Source organism: Protopterus annectens, chromosome 3.part0 (genome assembly GCF_019279795.1).
Source record: "Protopterus annectens isolate FY-2018-M chromosome 3.part0, PAN1.0, whole genome shotgun sequence".
NCBI classification, from domain to species: domain Eukaryota; kingdom Metazoa; phylum Chordata; order Ceratodontiformes; family Protopteridae; genus Protopterus; species Protopterus annectens.
In genome coordinates this window covers 52,123,392-52,144,625 of record NC_056731.1, presented here as the reverse complement: position 1 = coordinate 52,144,625, position 21,234 = coordinate 52,123,392, and the positions used below count along the sequence as shown (strand labels likewise).

General features: G+C 37.6%; 1 protein-coding gene across 5 annotated transcripts in view; it reads left to right on the top strand.

The window, feature by feature from the left end:
* The window catches only part of FHOD3 (formin homology 2 domain containing 3), a 3,141,544-nt gene that overhangs the window by 2,796,058 nt on the left and 324,252 nt on the right, over positions 1–21,234 (top strand). For all 5 annotated transcript variants that reach the window (XM_044064575.1, XM_044064578.1, XM_044064576.1 and 2 more), the window contains 3 exons: positions 5,676–5,858; positions 11,197–11,316; positions 13,520–13,681. In XM_044064575.1, coding sequence (XP_043920510.1) covers positions 5,676–5,858; positions 11,197–11,316; positions 13,520–13,681 — 465 coding nt within the window. The remainder of the gene's footprint in view (positions 1–5,675; positions 5,859–11,196; positions 11,317–13,519; positions 13,682–21,234) is intronic.

Here is a 21,234-nt window from a genome sequence, read left to right as displayed (position 1 = left end):
CACACATGGGATGAGTCATGAGATCCTCTAACTAAATGTGTATTTTAAAAATGGCACTCCTCACATAGGAAGCATTTTGAAGGTGCAATTCACCCTGAGAATGAAATTGCTCAGACAAGGGTAGAGGGATGAGAAATTGTAAATAGTGTCCACCAGCAGTAAGATGTCTCTGTTAGAGAAAAGTATCTGTGGGCTGTATTGTGAGTAGGTTAGTACATTACAGAGGGCTACAGGGGAACAAGAAATGTGAGTGGTACTATCATTTGTTAGTACAGAGGTGACAGCTTCGCTATCCAAGTAAAAGAAGACAGAAAAGAAACACCAGCCTAAAGTAGTACTTATTGAATAAATAACAATACCACTGTGGAAAACTATATCAATGTAAATAGAAGGGTTGTGAATTTGCAGGTTACCAGAAAAAGAACACAATTTTAGGGGTATTCGAATAACTGGAATGATACGGTGATGATTGTAGTCTACGTTGCCATTTAGTGTGCAAACCACACTAACACAACACTAAACAGGACATATGACTTTTAAGTAATACTGACATGTCTGATGTGTATACTGTTATTATTAAAAGATTCACGTACACATATATTCAGTACCATGTCCTTAAGCCAATTCTAGCAGTGTTCGCATAAGTCAAGTTTGTGCTTGAATTGAAGTTGCCAGAATGATGCCAGTCTTGTAATCAAACAAAGAGTCTGGTCTTTATTGCTGTCTATGCCAAATCAAAGCACTGGTTCCCACTAATACAATTACAAAAAAAAAGAAGAATGGCGTGTACTGTTTGAATTTCGTAAATACATAATTGCGACTCCATATGAAACCTATCAGTGTTAGCTATACCTCGTCATGAGGCCTAGTATTTTTACTGAAAGACAATTAGAATACAAACTGTCTAAATTTAAATACATCTCCCCATTAAATCTCAGTTATGTTCACACTATAACAAACTCAGTGCTGTGGTGAGAGATGAACATGCCTGAGTTCCAACTTGCAGTCTGAAAACAGTAAGGCAAGAAGACGAAATGCTTTAAAATTTCATTTATTGCGTGGACTTAAATAAGTCTTGCTGGAAGATTTTACTAAGATTTCATTGTGAAAATAAGTTTATGTAAGTGCAAATACTTAACTGAGGTTGTTTATTGTAGGACCAAATGTTCTTTCCTATTCCCATTTATTGTTCCATTTGTTGTCACAGGTAAAGTAATAACGAATGAAGACACATTCAAAAAATTCATGTTTTTATTTCCTTTAACATTTTCATTTGGACTGTCTGGGACATTTGCAACTTAGCATAGTGTTTTATTTTTGTTTCATTAAATCTGGCAATGATTATAACTTCAGTCTTGAAAGCGAGGCTGTTCAGCCCCCCAAAAAAAGCATGATTATAAACAAAAAGGGAATGCAAATGACAACATAAACCAGAGCGTCTACTATTAAAACCTTGACATATCCTGATAGCCTGCCAGCCTTTGAATTCCTTTCAAGCAATTTGGCTTTATTTTGCTGTTGAGGTTGTCTTGGAAGGTTATACACAAAAATTCAGATTGGTTTGATTGGCTAGAGATATTCATTTTTGATTTCTGTTTTAAGACTACTAAGTCACGCTGAGATGCTTTGCAGGCTAAATCACTGCACTTGCCAGTAAGTTCAGGAATGGGTTCAGGAATGTTAAAGTGCTTTGAACACTAGATGTGAAACCTGGTGACGCTAACCTGAACAATATCATTATTGAAATAATTACAAATGACCAGAGTAATCCTGTTAAAGTATACATTATTCTCTTATTTCTTATTTTCTTGTAAATGACATAATGTCTATCAATTTTCATTTCTTGAAGTTCAGAAATTCTGATTTAAACAAGGAACAGCCCTTACAATTCACTAAGAAATTGTACACAAAACACCATCTAGTCCTGCAGTTTGCTGGTTACTGTAGTTTCTGTGAATCTGTTTCCCTGAGTGATTTTGGGGGCTGTTATAAGAAGGAGCAAGATTTATCAAGTATGAATCTTTTACTTTAGTTTTAGGTTGTCCACACATTAGTATTTCTCCCTGAATCAGGACTGAATGTTTCCCCCTCTACAACTTGTTTCTGTACCCCTCCACTTGATGATTGACTGAATGTTCCCCACTCTACAATTTGTTTCTGTACCCCTCCACTTGATGATTGACTGAATGTTCCCCACTCTACAACTTGTTTCTGTACCCCTCCACTTGTAGTGTTTCTCCCTGAATCAGGACTGAATGTTCCCCACTCTACAACTTGTTTCTGTACCCCTCCACTTGATGATTGACTGAATGTTCCCCACTCTACAACTTGTTTCTGTACCCCTCCACTTGTAGTGTTTCTCCCTGAATCAGGACTGAATGTTCCCCCCTCTACAACTTGTTTCTGTACCCCTCCACTTGTAGTGTTTCTCCCTGAATCAGGACTGAATGTTCCCCACTCTACAACTTGTTTCTGTACCTCCACTTGTAGTGTTTCTCCCTGAATCAGGACCTCCACTTGTAGTGTTTCTCCCTGAATCAGGACTGGATTTTTCCCACTTACAACTTGTTTCTGTACCCCTCCACTTGATGATTCTCCGTTAACTATCCCTTTGTTAACCACTCATTGTGGGTGCTGCTTTCCTTGATATCCACTTTACTTTGATGTTTTGGAATTGAAACTGTCACTCTTGTTGTTGCATCCGTGATTGCGTGATAGTATTTTTAACCAGCAGGGAATTCACTTGCTGCCTTTGGCATGATAGGACTTGAAGGTTGAAGCCCCACTGGCACCCCCTTACTAATGTGTGTTAAGTCAAATCCTTGCTCTGTGCAAAAAAACTTTTAACTGTGGTGCAGCAAATTGTGAAATTCAAGTGCGGGAATTACAGTTCATTTTTTTGCACTTTTGGTATCTGTGATTTTGGCTCTTGTACTTCTGGAAGGATGCAATTTTTCCTTCAACAGTCCCTTTTTCCTGCCATTCACAGTGTGGAAGGCATCGTTAAGTGAAAATAAGATGATATGCAAACATTGACTATGGGAAGGCTGCCACATGGCCATAGCTTATTTGGACAGGGTTGTCTTGAGAAAAGAAACAATAAAAAGCTACACGACTTTGTATGAGTGCTGTTCATATTGCAGAAAGAGCATGTCATGACTTTTACATTCATTCTTATTGTATTGTTAGTGTTCACTTTTCTTTAAACAAATGATTAAATATGGAACTTTTGACTGATACAGTGTTTTCAGAGTTATGCCAGACTTCTGAGGACTTTGAATTAAATGGATTAAATGTGAGTATACCACAGACTAAAATAAAAATGAAAACTGTGGGAAATGATGCAGCGTCAACCAGATGTACCTAAAAACAACAGGTAACACCACAGAGGGCCTGTAGATAGTTAAAAAAATAATTTAATGTTGTAACAACTAAAAACAATGAATGCTTTTGTCTCTTAAAAGAAACTTCACCAGAATAATTTAGTATGAACACAGAGGTAATATATACAGTTTGAACACAAATTTCATTGGCTGTTAATGAATTAATTAATTTAGTCCATTTTTTTCTTTTGAAGGATCCGAAGGACCAGAATGGAAAAAGAATAAAAAAGAATAGAGTTACACAGGAAATAAATACTGTTAAGAAACCTTCACACATTACTTTAATAAAAGACACACAGCTTATAATTTATTTGCTTTAAAGTGAAGAACTGGTACAACAGACACATTCTTATTCAGCCCAGGGGGGAACTTGCTACAACAGAATGTATTGAATAAATTGCATTCACTAGAATGTTTAAACAAGGCGCTGTTTTCATTTTTGTGGGCAATGTCATAGGTATGTTCATAATTGCATGTCTTGCCAACATAAAATGCTAGACATTCTGCACAATATGCAAGGTATACCACTCTTTACAACGGCCCCTTGTGGCATTAATTTTTGTTGTTTTTAAAATAAAAATGATTTGCTATCCAGTAACTGAATGTTAGTTAAAAAAGCGTGTGTTATCCTAAAATCCAAGCTTCTGTATGTCTTGTGGGGCCCAGCATCATTTCTTTCATTTCCTATCATATAAAATATAAATAACTGGGATTTTATGGATATCTAAAATCTGACTCTGTGAACATTAGGTTTAGGGACAAAATATCTGCCTAGATGGAGATTTTGGTTCTGACTTCTGATCTGAGGTGGCTCAGGTGAGAATATTTTTCAGATGGTTGCAGAGATAAATCTTTCCATGTGGGTTGTTTGGGAATTTCAGCACCCCCCCCCAGAAATGATTTATGTAAAGTCCATTGGACATAATTTGGATATTTCATCCTGAAACTCGTGTCTGTACAACCAGACTTAAAATGCTATATTCTAAAAAGTTTCATTTTCAACATTATGTTGATGTCTTCTTTCTTTTTCTGTTTTTAATATGATTATCAGTGCCAAAGCACTCCCTTTAATATGGGCTTTGCCTGTTGTGTCTGCCATTCTGTTCCATTTAGCTTGTGTTTAAAGGTTAATAGACACTCCCTGTTCTTCACAACAGTTTATAGTTGTGACTTAATGTGCTACAGTCGGCTTTGGCATTCATTCATTAATTCATTCAAGTATATATAGCTCCTGAAGTTTATGAAAGTCCAGGATTTTCCTACAGCCTTTTGCACTAGCTCTTTTCCTGAGGTCACTAAAAGTAGGAGGTCTGTCAGACACCCCAAACTTGCAAATGGCATGCACTGCAAGGTATACCAAGGTAAAAAAACTTTAAATGCAAGCCCATGCAGGGTTCCACTATATGCCTATTCTCAAAAAGTAGTAGATGAGAATGGACCAAACATTCTCCATGCCTTAGGAATTATTCTGTGACTCACATGTGGCTTAATGCTTCATTAGCTTTATCACAGTAAGAACCACTTCTGGGAAGTGTAGCATTAAACAGTAAGAAAGAATCACATGTAGAGGAAGTGGTGGGGAGTAGCTGGTTAATGACTGACCAGGAATTTTCTAAACTTATGAGAAGAACTGCAAAGGATGAGATCACTAATCTTCCAGGGATTTTTAGAGAAATATAAGTGTAGGGACTGGATTGAGTTGTCACTTCATACCTAGATATTGGGATGGGCGGGATGTTTTTGTACACTGCCAGGCTTGAACTGCTGACCATTGTAAGGATGGTTTATACAAGTTATTTTGAATGACAATGCCGTGGTTTCCTAGTGAACATTATCATTATGTGCCTTGTTGCTTCACTTTCTGGGGTGTGGGTGGCTAAAATTTACATCAGTATATTCATCAGGTCTCTGACAGGTGTCATTGTGAGCAAATCTAGGAAGGTACATTGAACTGTCTATGATTTGCATATCTGACTTACAGTACATAGCAACATAATGAGTTAAGGCAGTGGCCCTGATTCTGTCAGTATTTCCGAGCATGTACATCTGTACTGATGCGTTTCCTCTGAGAAACTTAGGCCAAGTCCCTTTTAAATGGCAGATATTAATTTGCTTTCACCTGTATAGGCTTGCACTATATATGATAGAGGACTTAGTGGTCCATTAAAAAGTATCAGACCATTTACATGTTATCTTCTTGCATGCGGTCCTGCAGAACTGCAGATATATTTTTACTAATTCTAAAAAAGACGGAATTGTTTTTAATAGTTTGTAACTTGTTATTCTTGACAGAAAATTCTAACCATGATTCCTACCGAAGAAGAAAAGCAAAAAATACAGGAAGCTCAGCTGGCAAACCCTGACATTCCTTTGGGTAGTGCAGAACAATTCCTTCTCACCTTATCATCAATTAGTGAACTGACAGCTAGGCTTCAGCTGTGGGCCTTTAAAATGGACTATGAGACTATGGAAAAGGTATGCTTTTTGTAATGAGTGGTTGTTTCTTTTCTTTTTTTTTTTTTTTTGTAGTTTTGCATTCCATGTAGAGGTAGCTGCTGATGTGTATATGGTGTAGATTTTTGGCACTTTTTTCACTGATCATGTGACCTTATTCTTCTTCACAGTGAACCTTTCATTCCAGAAAGTTTTCGAAAAACTTTATACCTACCTCATGTCACCTTTGATGAGTCTTCCCTTTTCATGCTAGGAAAGATGATTATATTTAAAGGCAGGGGTGATGACTGTTAGAGTTAGTTCCCTGTCTCATGAACATTGAAATTTTTTTTCACAGGACCCCCCCCCCCCCTTACCTCTCTAACTCCTGCATTTGTTAAGCGTCCACTTGTACCATATCTGTTCCAAGAGTCTCTGTGCCGGCCTAAGAGATAGCAGAGCACTCCAACTTCCTAGCAGATAGTAGGAGATTATGGGAGGTGAGGCCATCCTCTCCAGCCAGTAGAAACTTGAGGTACATACTTGCTCTGCTTCTCCTTGTGTGAGCTGGGGCTTGGATGAGCTCATCTGTGTGATGCACTTCAGGACATCTTTCTTCTTTAGCCTGTACATGTTCTGCACACACACACACACACACACACACACACACACACACACACACACACACACACACACACACACACACACACACACACTCACACACATGTAGCTGCATGGCAGTCTTTGCAGATGCACATAGAACGTGGATCTGCCCAATTGAGATGGGAGAATAAATTTGCAGCCACTCATTCCTGCCTCCTAGGTTATATAGTTTGATACTCATGGCCCACAGCAAAACTAGAAGGCCACATGTATAACCTGGCTAAAAACTCTATATGAATGGCCAGTTGATAGCTTTTTTTAACTTAATATCAATGCAGAATCAGTCTTACTTGATAAATGATGCTACAGAAGCAAGAATGCTTAAGAGTTTAAGACAGAGTGTTAGTCTATAATATTAGAAATATTTTGTAGTTCTTTTGGAATTTATTAGAGACATTTCTAGGCCAGGATAAAAAAGGGCAGTCATCCTGGATACTGGGCAGAGAGACAATCATAAGGATGACCGGTCACACTTGTAACCATGCTTGCTGCGTTTGTTTCTGTGTTTTACCAGTTTTCTGTTTTTGACAATGATTCCAGGAATACTTGAACCACATTAGGCAGCATGTTCTTACCTTTTGAAGACACATTTTGGCAAAAGTACAGTAAGCGGCTTTTTTTTAATTAGTATGACTGTACTAAAAAGAAGATAAAAGTGAAATTCTTTAAGTCAATATGTAAGAGTTTTTTGTTACTACAAATAAAATAGAGCCTCACAGCAGCATCAGAATTACTGTCCATCTTTTACAATACACTACTACCTAATGACCATTCTAAATAACAGCCACTGATAAACAGAAACCTGAGTACATGAACCCTGTGGCCATTAAACATTCATCTAACACTTTCATAGTTGACATGTTATAATCTCATCCACCTGAATCTGTGGATGGTTTAGGAGCTGAAAACTGACTGTGGCCCCTACATTAAGCATGTTCAATCCTGGACCTGCAGTAACAAGCCAGTTAAGAAGTTGCAGTGCAGATCACTTTCAGATACCCTACTGTATCTTACCATGCGGAATTGCTTCCATTTTGTCTGCAAATCCTGAATGGCATGAGTCGGACCTTTGTTTAACCAGTTCTGCTTCCCAGTAGCCTATTTTGATGAATGCTTTAATGGGGCACATATTTAATAAAATCTTTCTTTTTTGTCACACTGCTGCTAGCACCCCTAAAAGGCTATGCATCTAATGTCACTGCTGTAATGGTGTACCTAATGTGCTGACTTCTTTACTGAGAGCAGGAACATGTATTTCCTATACTTAAAACATATGTCTGCTCTGTTTGTTTCTGTAATGCATTTATAAGCAAGACAATCTGTTTTTATATTCGCACAGGAGCTGGTGTTCTAGTTTTGCACCCATGTCTGTCCCCATCCAACACCCTGTTCAGATAAACTTTCTTCTTACCTCTGAGTTGTATTCTGTCCTAATGACAGCAACAGGAGCAGCAAGCAATAACAGCTATTGGCATGGGCATTAAACCAGTGAACACTTAAGGAGAGTTGCAGGAGGTGCTGCAAAAGAGACTGATATAAATCGCTAGACTTGACTGCTTGTGTCTCTACTCATTTGACTAAATTATGGATGTCTGAGGTACTACTTTTTCATTTCATAGTAAAGGCAGACAGTGGGAAGATACAATTATTCTAAACAAATTAGCTACCAAAAGGCAAAGAGAATCTACAGATAAATTGTCATCTGTTGTAAAACAACTGCAAATTAATCATAAAATTAAAGGTGGTTAAATTAAATTTCACTTGACTTCACAGTTGTTGATGATTTTATGGAGTTTCTAAATGTAGGACACAGTTTAGCAATAATCCAGGACTGGGTGTGGGCAATGCAACATTTACCTCCGTTGGTGTGGTTTGATCACAGGGATGAATCACAAGTGATTAAACCAAGCCAACCATGGATAAATCCTGCATTACCCACACTTAGGAGTGGATTCTTGCTAGTATGCAATGATATTATTTAAAAAAAAAATTGTACCTGTTTTTTTAAACACTGACATTGTATAAAAAGACTTCATTGCATTTCCAGCTGGTGGCAGTCTGGAGTATGCAAGGTATGTGTTGCTGATGTGCAAGTCTGTTCTTGTTATGGGGAAAAGACAGAAATATGAGCCAAAATTCTGTAAAATCAGAGACGGCTAAGAGTGCATTTCTATAATACTTAAGCGGTTTCAAATTGTTGTATTTGAGAAACATGTATGTCCCAACTGTCTCTTATTTTCCAGAACATCTGTGATTTTACCTCATATTTATTTGCCCTGATCCCCATAACATTTCTGACTTTCTAGTAAATGACTGAGGATTACAAACAGTAGATAATGTTACGTATTACACTTTCATATGTCAAATTGTTCAGAAAATGTATGTTGAGGAAAAAATGTTTCTGTTAAGTCTTTATGTCAATTAAGAGTAATGTTTTAAAAGTGTCTGTAATTTTCAGACGTTGTCTGCCATTACTATTGGGTATGTCTGCAATTCTTCAGCTGGTTTTCTTTTTTATGGGAAATACTTGTTTTTAATGTTAGTGACATTTTATTGTAAAAATATAAGGAAAACTGGGAACCTTCTGCAAATGCCTGAACAGCTCAGCAGTATTGCTTCCAGCTGTACAATCAGTTATAATGAGCTATGGCAAGGGCTACCACAAATGACACAAACTAAATACTTTATGGTCAGAATTCCAGATGATCAGGGCTCTATGATGTAGAGCCCCCAATACAAGGTTCCCACTGATCACAGCTCATCAGTGTGGCGCAGCCCTCTTCCCAACAAGGTATATTAAATGTATGCAAGAATATTTCAATTATCTACAGATTGCCCTCCATGATCCCTATCCTGGAATGAGACAGAACCACCAGGTTATATCATTCAGTAGTACTTAACATTAATGAATCACTTTCCCTGTGTATAGTGATACCCAAATGTAGATAAGGAATGGAGTGGCCATGCAGTGGAAGCCAAAGACATCTGAAATGTACTGGATATACTGCCACTGTCTACTTGCATATAATGGCACAACTGTGAAGTCTTGGCAGGCAATAAAAGTATCCATAATCATTATTCCATCTTCCTCAATGTGGCCTTTTGGATGTCCATTTATAGATGGGAAGACTGCAATCCTACAGCCAAATTGAAATCCATATGGAAATGAACTCTTAAGTATGGTACTGCACATGCAGTGTCAATGGGGAGCATCACAGCTGTAAAACTAACTCCTTCAGGACAGTGATAGGGCTTGACATTGGGAGCTAGCACACAAAAATTATTCTGTTTGATATATAGTGTATTCTGTTCCTGTAAGACTGTAAAATGGAAAATGAGATGACGTACTCAATGTGCATGAGTGACCTCCTATCCAGCTGTGTTTCTGTGTCCCAGCTGGTTACAGTAAGCATACTGTCTGACTGTTGTGTAATTGTTCCAGAGGTGTACCTCGACACTTGCAGCATTGCGTTCTTGTCTGTTACAATGTGGCATGTGTTATATGGTCCACAGGAATAATGAAGCAAGGGATATATGGATAAGTATGGACATGTCTTTGACCCCATTTCCCCATGTACTGACATGGTCAGACATGGTCATTTTAAATAAGTGATATGGACCAGCCTATATCCCAGTGCCTCGGTTGTGTAGGCACAAGTCTACAACATCCTGTATTTCTGAAGGGACACCGATACACCATAACGTAGAAAATGCTTGCTCGTGAGATTGTGTGTGTGTGTGTGTGTGTGTGTGTGTGTGTGTGTGTGTGTGTGTGTGTGTGTGTGTGTGTGTGTGTATGTGGTGGGGGTTACATTCAACTACTCGAAAATGTCCTCATTTGTCATGGATACCACATGGAGTGTGTGACTGCTCCAGCAACTTATATCAACAATGCTCTTATTGTCTGCAACAGTAGAGTCCAAACATGGGGTAAAAGAAGTATACATTTAGTGTATTAGTGTATGTATAAATAACTTTAGAGCTTTATAAGAAGGGTAAGAAATAAAAAAAGAGAAGAGCAATGTCTCAAAGTGAGCACTGGGGATCATAAGGTGAACGGGAAACAATGCTTCCTAATTTTTTTTAATTTAATATGTATTAGTTCATTATGGAGAAAACCAGCTGACCTGGTAATTTAAGACATCACTCAGTGATAAACAAGGTACAGGTAAGAAAATGTTCCTGTGTTTGGCAGACTGCCAGGTACGACAGTGATAAGTCAGCTATGTCAGTAGGTATATTATTAGCTAAATACAGTTTTAGAGCTAATAAAGACAGGAACTTTTATGTTAAGTATAACTTTGCACTTATTTACTTGTTAAATTCAGTTCTAGTGTGTCACAATATGCAAATACTGTTAGTTGTTATCGTCATTTAAATAGATCCTCACTAAGTTTTATTGTATTACATATTTCTTATTTATTATTCCAGGTTACCATTTAGGATCTTTAAAACTTTGAACAAAAAAAGAAAAAAACTCAAATTGTTGCATTGTTTTGCCCAGGAAATTATTGTTTCTTTTTTAACGTATTTCACAAAGTTGCAGATTTTGCTGGTTTTGCATTTCTCAGTATAAACAATCATTACCCAACCTTGTAGAAGTGTTTGGCCATATATATTTACTCATTTGCCAGATTTACAATTAGCAAAATGCATTTGATAACCCAAAAAAATTTGTCTGTATTCACTGAGGTTTGCTTTCATGTTTTGATTACAGGAAGTTGCAGAACCTTTACTGGACCTGAAAGAGGGAATGGACCAGATGGAAAATAACAAAACTCTTCAGTGCATCTTATCCACACTGCTTGCTATTGGGAATTTTCTCAATGGAACAAATGTAAGAATATGACCAGTTGTCTTTAGTTATGTAGGTACTTTGGGTTTAGGTGAATTCTGGCATAATTCATTGTAATATAAAGATGATCTCAAATAACACATTATAGGTGCAACTGCTGTGTTAGAGGAAAAATTATTTTAATATTTGCCGCACTGTATACTATAGTGTTATGATTCTGATGACATTTGGTAAAGTTCATGTCTTAAGTCATGTATTACATTCATTGTAAATGCACTGTATCAAAGTATGATAAACTTGCTTGCCACAAAAATAATGGAAAATAATCGTGGTTTAGCTGAATCTGGAATTGTGAAAATAATGCATTTTAAAACAGCACTACAATGAGCATATGGTTTTCTGTAATGCTCATACCATCTTTGCCCCACAGAGCATATTACTTTGAAAGCGGAACATGTTGAACTTAATTTTTATACCAAACTAAGCAGAGTAAATTTACTGAAATGGCAAAAAGTTGAATCAGAGACAAGGACAGTCATTGCATAAAGGAAAGTAGTTTTTGTTCAGGGCAAACCCTCTCCACCCCCTTTTCAGAGATGTACTGCCTGCATCTCTGCTGCCTAAACATTTCAACTGTAAGATCATGCCACCTGTAGGGAGAGAGGAGCATTAACACTCATAAACATATTTCTGTACTGCCTAACATATGTTGATTGAAATTACATCCGTTTTTAATTTTTTTGTCCCTGCATGTTTTCAGATGACTATAAGCTCATTGGTGCTATTCTTATTATCCTATCTTAGTGCTCTTGGTATATTTCTCTTCCCACATGGTTGGGGTTGGTTGGTTTCCCTTCCTTCTTTTTATGTTGCTGAGAGAATACATTTACAGGCTGTCACTTATGCTGGTGTTTTCATAGAAACAGCCTGTTGGTATTCATTAGTCCTTTAAATGGATACATTTATTGCATCCATGTGTGAAACAGGAAAGTGTTGTCCACATTTGGTTTCTAGGATAGATTCATGGCTGTCTGGTCCCTCCCTCATTAGATGTTCAGATTTCTATTTCATAATGTACATCTGGTCTCCATCTCAGCTTGTTAGGACCTAAGGATATGCAGCATGAACACCCTGTTGTAAACCTGCTCTGTTATTTCTGTCAATTTTGCCTTTGTGCCTGGAAACGGATGCATTCTGATATATATATATATATATATATATATATATATATATATTGGGACATGGTGATGATGAACTATGCAAAGAGATGGGATGTACACAACTGGGATCTGGAGGGCTTTCCCCTAACTTTCCTGTGGGAAATATTCCTACCAGAATGGCTTTCATTTTTATGGTTCTGGAATGCCTTCTTTCACTTGCTGCCTGTATGCATCATAGCACATTGAAGCAGTTTACCCATTCTCGAATATTAGTGGGTCATGTCTGTGAAGTGGGATTGTACCCTTCTGGCATAGAACTGCCAGGCACCTATAAGTCTGTATATCACCAAAGAGATACTTATTCTGTCATTTTGTCCTTGTTACTGTCTCATCTGTAAAGAACAATTCTTTCCTGATTCTGTCAAACTGCACAATATGTTTATATGCTACTACAGTACTGATTTGCTCAACCAGTGGAGTACCATGTTAAGGACTGCAGATGACAAGGCCACATTTGCTTTATTAAGGGATATATTGTAGCCTTTCCTCCAGAGGGCTGCTGTGAGGTTACATAAAAAGGATCACTTAATTGAAGGTGTCTGCAAAAAAAAAAAGTTACTGTAACACAGTTCAAAAATTCTATTTAGTTTACATTCAAGGGAAAGATACAGCCTCTGCTGTCGGGACTATGTTAAAATCCTGTATCTGATACATAAATGTAATCCCCAGACAGAACAGATGTAGAAAATAGTATTGTCAGGCTAGTTTATACCCAGTGACTGAGTATAACCAGGTACTGTTACCTTTGTATGCATATGAACTTGATTCTGAAATTCATCCACATATTTTAAGTACCAAGTGGTCATTTCACACAAAATGTTAGATTATTTATTCAAACTAATAATCAGAAACTGACACTGAGTAAGTATGTTCACCCTCATTTTAGTAGATTTGGAAATGTACATTTGTTATCTAAAAGTTCTGGTTGTAGTCTATATTTTATTCGTGTAACAATTTGGTGAGAGTATATAGTATAGAAATATTTTGTTCACTGCAGAGCTAAGTTTGAAATGTTTTTACTGCAGGCAAAAGGCTTTGAGTTGAGCTACCTTGAAAAGGTTCCAGAAGTAAAAGACACTGTGCACAAACAGTCCCTGTTGCATCATGTGTGCACCATAGTGGTGGAAAGATTTCCAGACAGCACCGATTTATATTCAGAGATCGGGGCCATCACCAGGTCAGCCAAGGTACGTCAGAAAAAGTTAGTTATACTATTCTAAAAAAAATTCCTTCCATTTCCTACAGATGTTTCATCTTTATCACTCTTTTGTCAGAAAACCTTTTTATAGTTTTGTATTTTAACTCAAATATATTTTTATATTTTTGAAGTTACTTTAGCATACAGTTTAGTATTTTTCTTAATAAATTAAGTAAGAATAAGTTACTTTTTTGTTCCCTCATTGTGATATCAGACCCAGACTATTTGTAGGAAACATTCTGTAACTGTTTAATTGATTTCATAGTACTATTCTCACCTGTGCCTGATTCCCTTGGGTGTATACCTTATGAAGGTCTGTGCTGTCATGTAAAAATGTCTGTGTATCATTCATTCATTTAGTTTAGTTTTATTTTGGTTCCTGCCTTGCAATCCACTGCTAACCTTCAGTATCCAGGACAGCCTAGTGACCCATAAGCCTGATTATTTCCTTCCTAGCTGAGCATGCTGGGTGTTAGATTCTGTATTCTTTAACAGTGCAGGGCCAGAGAATTTTCTTTATTTTATCTATCTCAGTCTACACTGAGCAAGCATGTAGTGTCTCTACTGCTACATGATAGTGATTTCCAGACAGGAGGCCTACTTCCTTTATTTTTAATAGCCCACTGCTTCCCCTAGTCTGGAATATGGACTACACTGCAGTGCAAACAAAGAATATTTTCTCCCTCCTGCCATTGCTTGCTGTTCATGTGTCGCTAAGACTGCTACTTAACCCGAGTTCATGAGTAGTATAAGCATGTGCCGTGCCCTTTGATATTAATCTAGCCTGTCAACTCTATGTTATTGGTGATCCTTGACATTTAGTGTTTAAAATGCAGCTTTTTTGTTGAATGTAGGTCTAGTTATGAATCAAGTGTTTGAACTTCTTTTTTCTTAGAAAACATCCAAACTGCTGTATGGCCCACTGTAGGCAAATACCTCTTCAGTTCAACTATTATCTACCAGCCACCAACAGTTCTCTCTCCTGCCACCATTGCCCTCAGTGTGTGTTGTCATGGTAAGTTGCTGTAAGAGGTCAGGTGGCTAACATTAAAAAGTCTGGGAGCTGTACACTCCCTTTGCAAGAACCATGCATACAGCCCCTGTACTGCAATGAGCAGGAGCATGTCTGTTTCAGCCTTGAAGCTATGCAATCACACTTGTAGCATTTATTCTTTCCCACAGTTTCCATGAGGACACAAATGCACCTGCCCATCACATACCACTCTGTCAGTCATTGAGGAAATCAGGTTTTGGCAGGTCTACAAGTGTTCCCGGTTTGGATCTAAAACCTGGATCATAGACATTCAGATGGACGCCCTAAGTACAGAAGCATTGCAGATTCAGTCTCAAATGATGTCTCACCAAATTCAAACTATTCCGTCCTCTCCTTTTTCACTGGACTTTAATCTCCTGTTACTACTCTTGTAATTTTTCTGCATTTCTTCAGAGTTTGCGCTACCAAACAGGCACTTAGGTTCATCAGTACATTAACCCTTACCACTGTTATATTTGTTATTCTGCAGGGTAAGCACTGTTTCATGTTCTTCATCTCAGGTCAGTTTAACAGCAACACTATTTCACGTACTGCACCTCAGGTCTGTTTAATGGGGACACTGTTCCACATCCATTCTTTCAGGTCTGTTTAGTGGTAACACTGTTTCATGTTCTTTGGTGCTGGTCTAAGCTGCTGCATCACTGAGAAGGTTACGCCATATGACATTAACATGTGGCACATCTGTGCTCTCACATAGTGACATGGTTCTTGAAGAATATGAGATGCAGTGATCCATGTGCAGCTACTGTTCCACTCCTTACATTTTTTCATTACATGCTTATGCTGTGACCTTTTCCTTTAAATAGCATTTTAAAAGACAGTACTGTATATCTAATTTAATATTGCAAAGATATGTAAAGTTTTGTTTAAGTTGTAATACTTTTTGTCTTTGACCCTAATGATGGGTTTTTAGGAGGTATTGCAGAAGCTTTTATCGTAAATTTCTCTTGATATGAAGTCCATAATCTTTTCTTTGTTTTATCTCACATTTTATTGTCATTCGTTATGCTTTTTCATTTGAACTGTTTGTATGAATTCACTTTTATGCACTTAATTTCTTTCATAAATATATTAACAAAAGTGACTTGATTAATACAAGATTCATTAAATTTGTTAGCCAGTCTGAATCACTTTTCTTTCTTTTTGAATCTCAGCTTTGTCTAAAATATTAGGTACACATCTCAAAGACATGTAACGGTCTTCCCACAAAATTATTGGCTCATGACACCTTACAGGTTCTTTTGTCAGTGTGCCAGTGTCTTCATTAAAACCCTTGGTGCAGGTGAACCATCTAACATTTTGTATCATGTTCTCATTTGACTCATCTGGACTCACTGGCTGTACTGGCTTAAATTTGCTGTTCTGTCTGACAGTGGGTAGTGTCTGAATCTTTCATTGAAAGAAACTGGGAAAGGGTTTTTCTGCTGATAGGAAAAACCTGTGCATGTGTGCTTGTGCATGTCTGTGTGCGTGTGTGTGCGCACGCATGTGCGTGTGTGTGTGTGTGTGTGTGTGTGTGTGTGTGTGTGTGTGTGTGTGTGTGTGTGTGTGTGTGTGTGTGTGTTGAGTCAGTGTGTGGACAGCAGTAGCACAAGCAGCATTGTATGCAAATTAGACAGTAAAGCAACCCTCTGCTTGGCTGAACTGCCACTTTTTTGGGATTGGTAGCAGCTACATCAGGAAGTTGGTGCTGCTGCATTTTTTGAAGTAAAGTCATGAAATAATGTGGAAATGAGCATACTAGATAGGTATGAGAGTTCTATTTGTGAAATTATAAGTAAATAGCTTATGGAAGGTTCCATCGCTGTAAAAATTATATTCATTTAAAATATTAGATTAACAGTACATCATTGGACAATTCTTGTTAAATAAACCTACTCTGCAGGTTTAACAATCCCTAGCGTGAGAAAATTAAGAGTGTTTAATTACTTTTGAAGTCACACAAGTAAGTGATATGGCCAAGCTAGGCTCAAGATGCATGTATGAATCCAGTTATTTGTTCAGTGAAAATGTACTAGTAATGCACCAGTTGTTACTAGGATTAATCATGATTTTATATCACTTGCGAAAAACAAGCTTATCAACCAGCTCTAAAATTCAGCATCCTCATGGTCTGAGGAAGTTTTTGTAAAATCTCAGTAATATTTAGTGGAAAAAATCCTAGCACCTTTAATGCAGTCAAAAACTGGAAAATGTGGTTTTCTTTAGTCTTCCCACAATATCCTTTACTCATACCTTTGCATCACCCATTTCAATATGTAAATATGTGCCGCTTTGCTTTCAGTTAACCATGTTAGATATAGACTTGAAATAGAAGATAATATTCTTTATGCAGTAGGCAAGTAAATATATAAACATTTTCACATGCAAAAATGTATTTTCTTGCATTCCTCTTACTTCTACAATTAATATATTTGCTGAAACTTACTAGATAAGCTCTGGGGCTCCAATAATCACACTGAAATGAGAAGGACAGGAAGAAAAACAACACAGTTTGTGCAATGTTTTCTGCAGTTGATACACTATATATTAAACCATTTTTGTTTATATTTCCAGAATATGATTTATAATGAAACCAGAAAGGTCAGATTTCAAAGCTCTGAAGCTTCAGCTTTGAAACAAGCAAAAGGCTATTCTGACAACAAATCCAAGTAAATAGGATTCAGTTTGTGAATGACTCAAAAGATACTAAATATGTGAAAAATATTCACCTGAGCTAGAGTTCCTAAGAGAGACTGATTTCTTTAGAAAATAAAACTCCTGACAACTGGCAACCCTGTCATGTAGACAATTAATTCAGTGCAGCTGAACATCCCTCGTTACTATTCTATTGACATTATTCCTCCTAATAATCCTCATCTAGTGTCTAAAGTAAAATATGTTTGCATTTAAAACATTACTGTTTAAATGTTTTGTCTGAAGTAATTTATTTGACTGCCAGGTCTGAGCGTCTTCCTGCGGCGTGCTCATTAGGGCCCAGAGTAAGTACCTTAATCAATTTGTAACTGACTATTTATGGTTAAAATGTAAGAGGAACATCGCTAGCAAGTTGATAAAGAGTTGTGCACTGCCATGAACTAAATAGGGCCAGTACGCTATATTGTGTTGTATTGCTGGTTATGTACTAAATCTAGGGCTAGTATTTAGTACTGTGTTATTTGTGACTGAAACACAACAGAATCTGGCCAGTATGTGAGTAATTGTAAGTGATATATCTTAAGGGAAATAACACTTCAGTTAAGTGTAGTGCTCTCCATTCTGTAGTTTTTGTTGGTGTTGCACCAGATATAATTTGATAAGCACAGCCTTAAAAGACAGAAATTACAACCCTCATTGACTTTTTCAGACCTTTATGCAGTTGATCTGTGTGGTTCTTGTTGCCAGCAATTGTTCCTGCATATGCTGTAATGCCCCTACAATTGTGTACCAGATTATGTTTAGTTTTATAACAGAACTGCTAAGGAAATAGGATATTCTGACTCCTGCGCAGTTTAATTGTTTAGCGATAGTGTTGTGTAGGTCTGAAGCTAAAAATGTTATAATGGTTGAAATGTATTCTGCGTATTTAATCCTAAAAGTGTTATGTTGTTGTGATATTGCAGTCTTGTTTTAACTGGTTGCCAGCCCCCACACATCGCAGATAACTCCTTCCTTCTTTTCTTATCCAGAATCTATTACCCCAGGGCTGATTATACAGGACACCTGAGACTCAGCCGAGTGAACACAAGCCCGGACCCACTACAGTTAGTGTGAGATTCAACCCCTTATTGAGATAATAACCAAATAATGTATGTAACTGATATTTCAAACAATTAAATAGTAATAGCTATATCCAGGGGCGGCCCATGCTATTGGACTGCCGGACTGCAGCCCCCTCAACTTGTAAAAGAAAGAAATAAAAAAAAAGTAAAGAAATAAAAAGAAAATGAAAAGATAAAAAAAATTAAAAAAAGAATTGCGGACTTTTGCGCATGCGCACTAGTCCGGACTGCTGCTGAGACAGTCTGGAGCATGCACAGATTGTCTCAGCAGCAGTCCTGACTGGAAAACATGAAGAATGGAGCTCCCCAGAAGTCTATGCAGTTTTAAACTGCATAGACTCTCCTGGAACTCGCTGGGAAAATGCGTCAGGGCCAGACTGCAATGTCAGCAGTCTGGAGTTTTCTGCAGTCTCGTCGGGGGAAGATCTCATGACGGGGGCGTCAGGGGAAGATCTCGCGATGGGCAGGGTCTGGTGTGGATTTGCATGGGTTTTGTAGCTTTGGATTGTATGGTGGTTGCACGGATTTGGAGTTTATGGTGGTTTTGCTACAAGATCTACTACAGGTAAGTGTGTCTCTGCCTGGGAAGTTACAGTAGGATGGGCTAGGTGTGTGTGTGTGTGTGTGTGTGTGTGTGTGTGTGTGTGTGAGAGAGAGAGAGAGAGAGAGAGAGAGACTGTACTATGGCCTGCAGAAAACCTAGAGATTCTGGAGTATGCCTTTTCCATTTTGTGTTGAAAAGAAGAAGAGATTCCAATTAGAAGACATACAGAGTACAGAGAAAAGATTAACTTGACATTTCTTGCTTTGCCTGTGAGGAACACCCCAAAGTCTAAGAAGTTTGCCCAGTTTTATGTTTCACTGTTGTACATCAAACTTTAACTTGTATCAGTTAAGGAGTTTAGCAAAAGGTGGCTTGTCGATAATACTTAAGTGAAATTTAATGATATTAGTTTTACAAGATACGGGTCATAGTTTGGACCACATATTGCTTGTGTTTATCTCAAGACAGGATCAGACCGGGTGTCCTCAGGAGAAATAGCATTAGTTACAGTGCATTGACATCCACACCCATGACACAGAGCTAGTTCTTTTGAGTATGAAAAGAGGTTGAAGTGTAATATTATCTGATTCCAGTGAGTAATCTGGTACAAATGTTTTGGAGTCATCTGCATATTCTACTCGTGTGGCCTCTCAAATAGGGCATCCATTTAATTTACAAAAAATTATGACAAGAATATTCCCTAGCATGGAGTCCTTAAGTACTTTGGTACTTACAGGATACAGTCTCCTTCCATCAGCATGGGTGTGATAAGGGAAACAGTCCATAAACCAAGTGGTTGCATTCATTGTAAGATGTTTCACCTTGATGAGCCGGAAAATCACCTAGGTCAAGGACTGCAGTTATAGTAGTATGATGTGGCTTAAGTCTATGTTGTGCATTTGATATTAGCTGACAGTTGACAAGATATTCTAAGAGTTGTTTTAGTGCGCATTTCTGAGGTACTTTTGAGATAGGAGGGAGCAGAATGGCCTGTAATTCATCTGTGTAACAGATCAGACTCCTTTGTATAGTAGGACAATTAGGGCTTACTTTCTGCGTGTTGGCACCTGATTTTCCCTGCTAGACCTTTGATAAGTATGTTTATGGGATGATGGAAGATGATATGAACAGGAATATTTAGGAACTGCTAGAGAAGGCTGTCAGTAGCAAAGATCCATTTTTTTTGCCTTGTCAAGAATTTAGTTACTCTGCTGTCTAAACTGTATGTTGATATTTTAGTCATCGATCTTTAGGAATTCTAGCAGGAAGCCTATCAATAGCAAATGTCCAAGGTTTTGCTTTTTCACATGTTTGGTTGTGTGCCTAATCCAAACTGTATAGTGTTAGGAGGTTTTATGGCTTACAGTAATAGGTTTCCAAGGGTCAGTTTAAAGAACATTTGATATAAGTTTAAAGACTTAATTATGGGAGTAATGCTAATTTTATGTTGTATTATAGTCATTAAGACCTGGAAAGGGGGAAGGTGTTTCCAAAAAATGTCTGGAATGGAGGAGTAGATCAGTTTCCAGAAGTGCTATAGATTATTCACTTATTACTTGTTGGTTATTATAATAGCTTTTTAATGATTAAAAATACATTTATAACTTCCTTTCGGACTTATCATTTGACAAAATCCCTATAATCTCTCATTTTATATCAAGTCTTTCACAAGTCATCTTTGTCGGATGTAATTTTGAAAACAGACTCAGAGATTCTGGAAGATCTGTAGAACTCTGCTTTCATATCATGTAACTCATATGGTTTTTAAGCTATGCACTGCTGTATGCTAGTCTGTGCTCCTGAAGCACTGAAATTACAATCCGTTCTTCTAAATATCTGTTGCCTCTGGTTTTATTTATATTGATACTGCAGCTTCTTATCATACATATGGTACTGGTGGCTAGAGAGAGCAAATGGTGGTGGGTAGAGATACTCAGGCTTGAGCCCTGTACCTTGTATGCAGGTGTTAAGGACCTGAATTCCCTACCCACCTCCATTTGTAAAAAAAATTGCAGATTTTTGCCTCATATGTGATCTGATCTGTTCCTGATAATATCTGTGGTTTCTAAATATTGCAATGCTTGCTATTTGATGGTGCAGTGGTAACATTGTTGCCTCACAACTGCAGGTTCTCAGGTTTGATTCTTGGCTGGGGTGCCTTCTGTGTGGGGTCTGCATCTTCT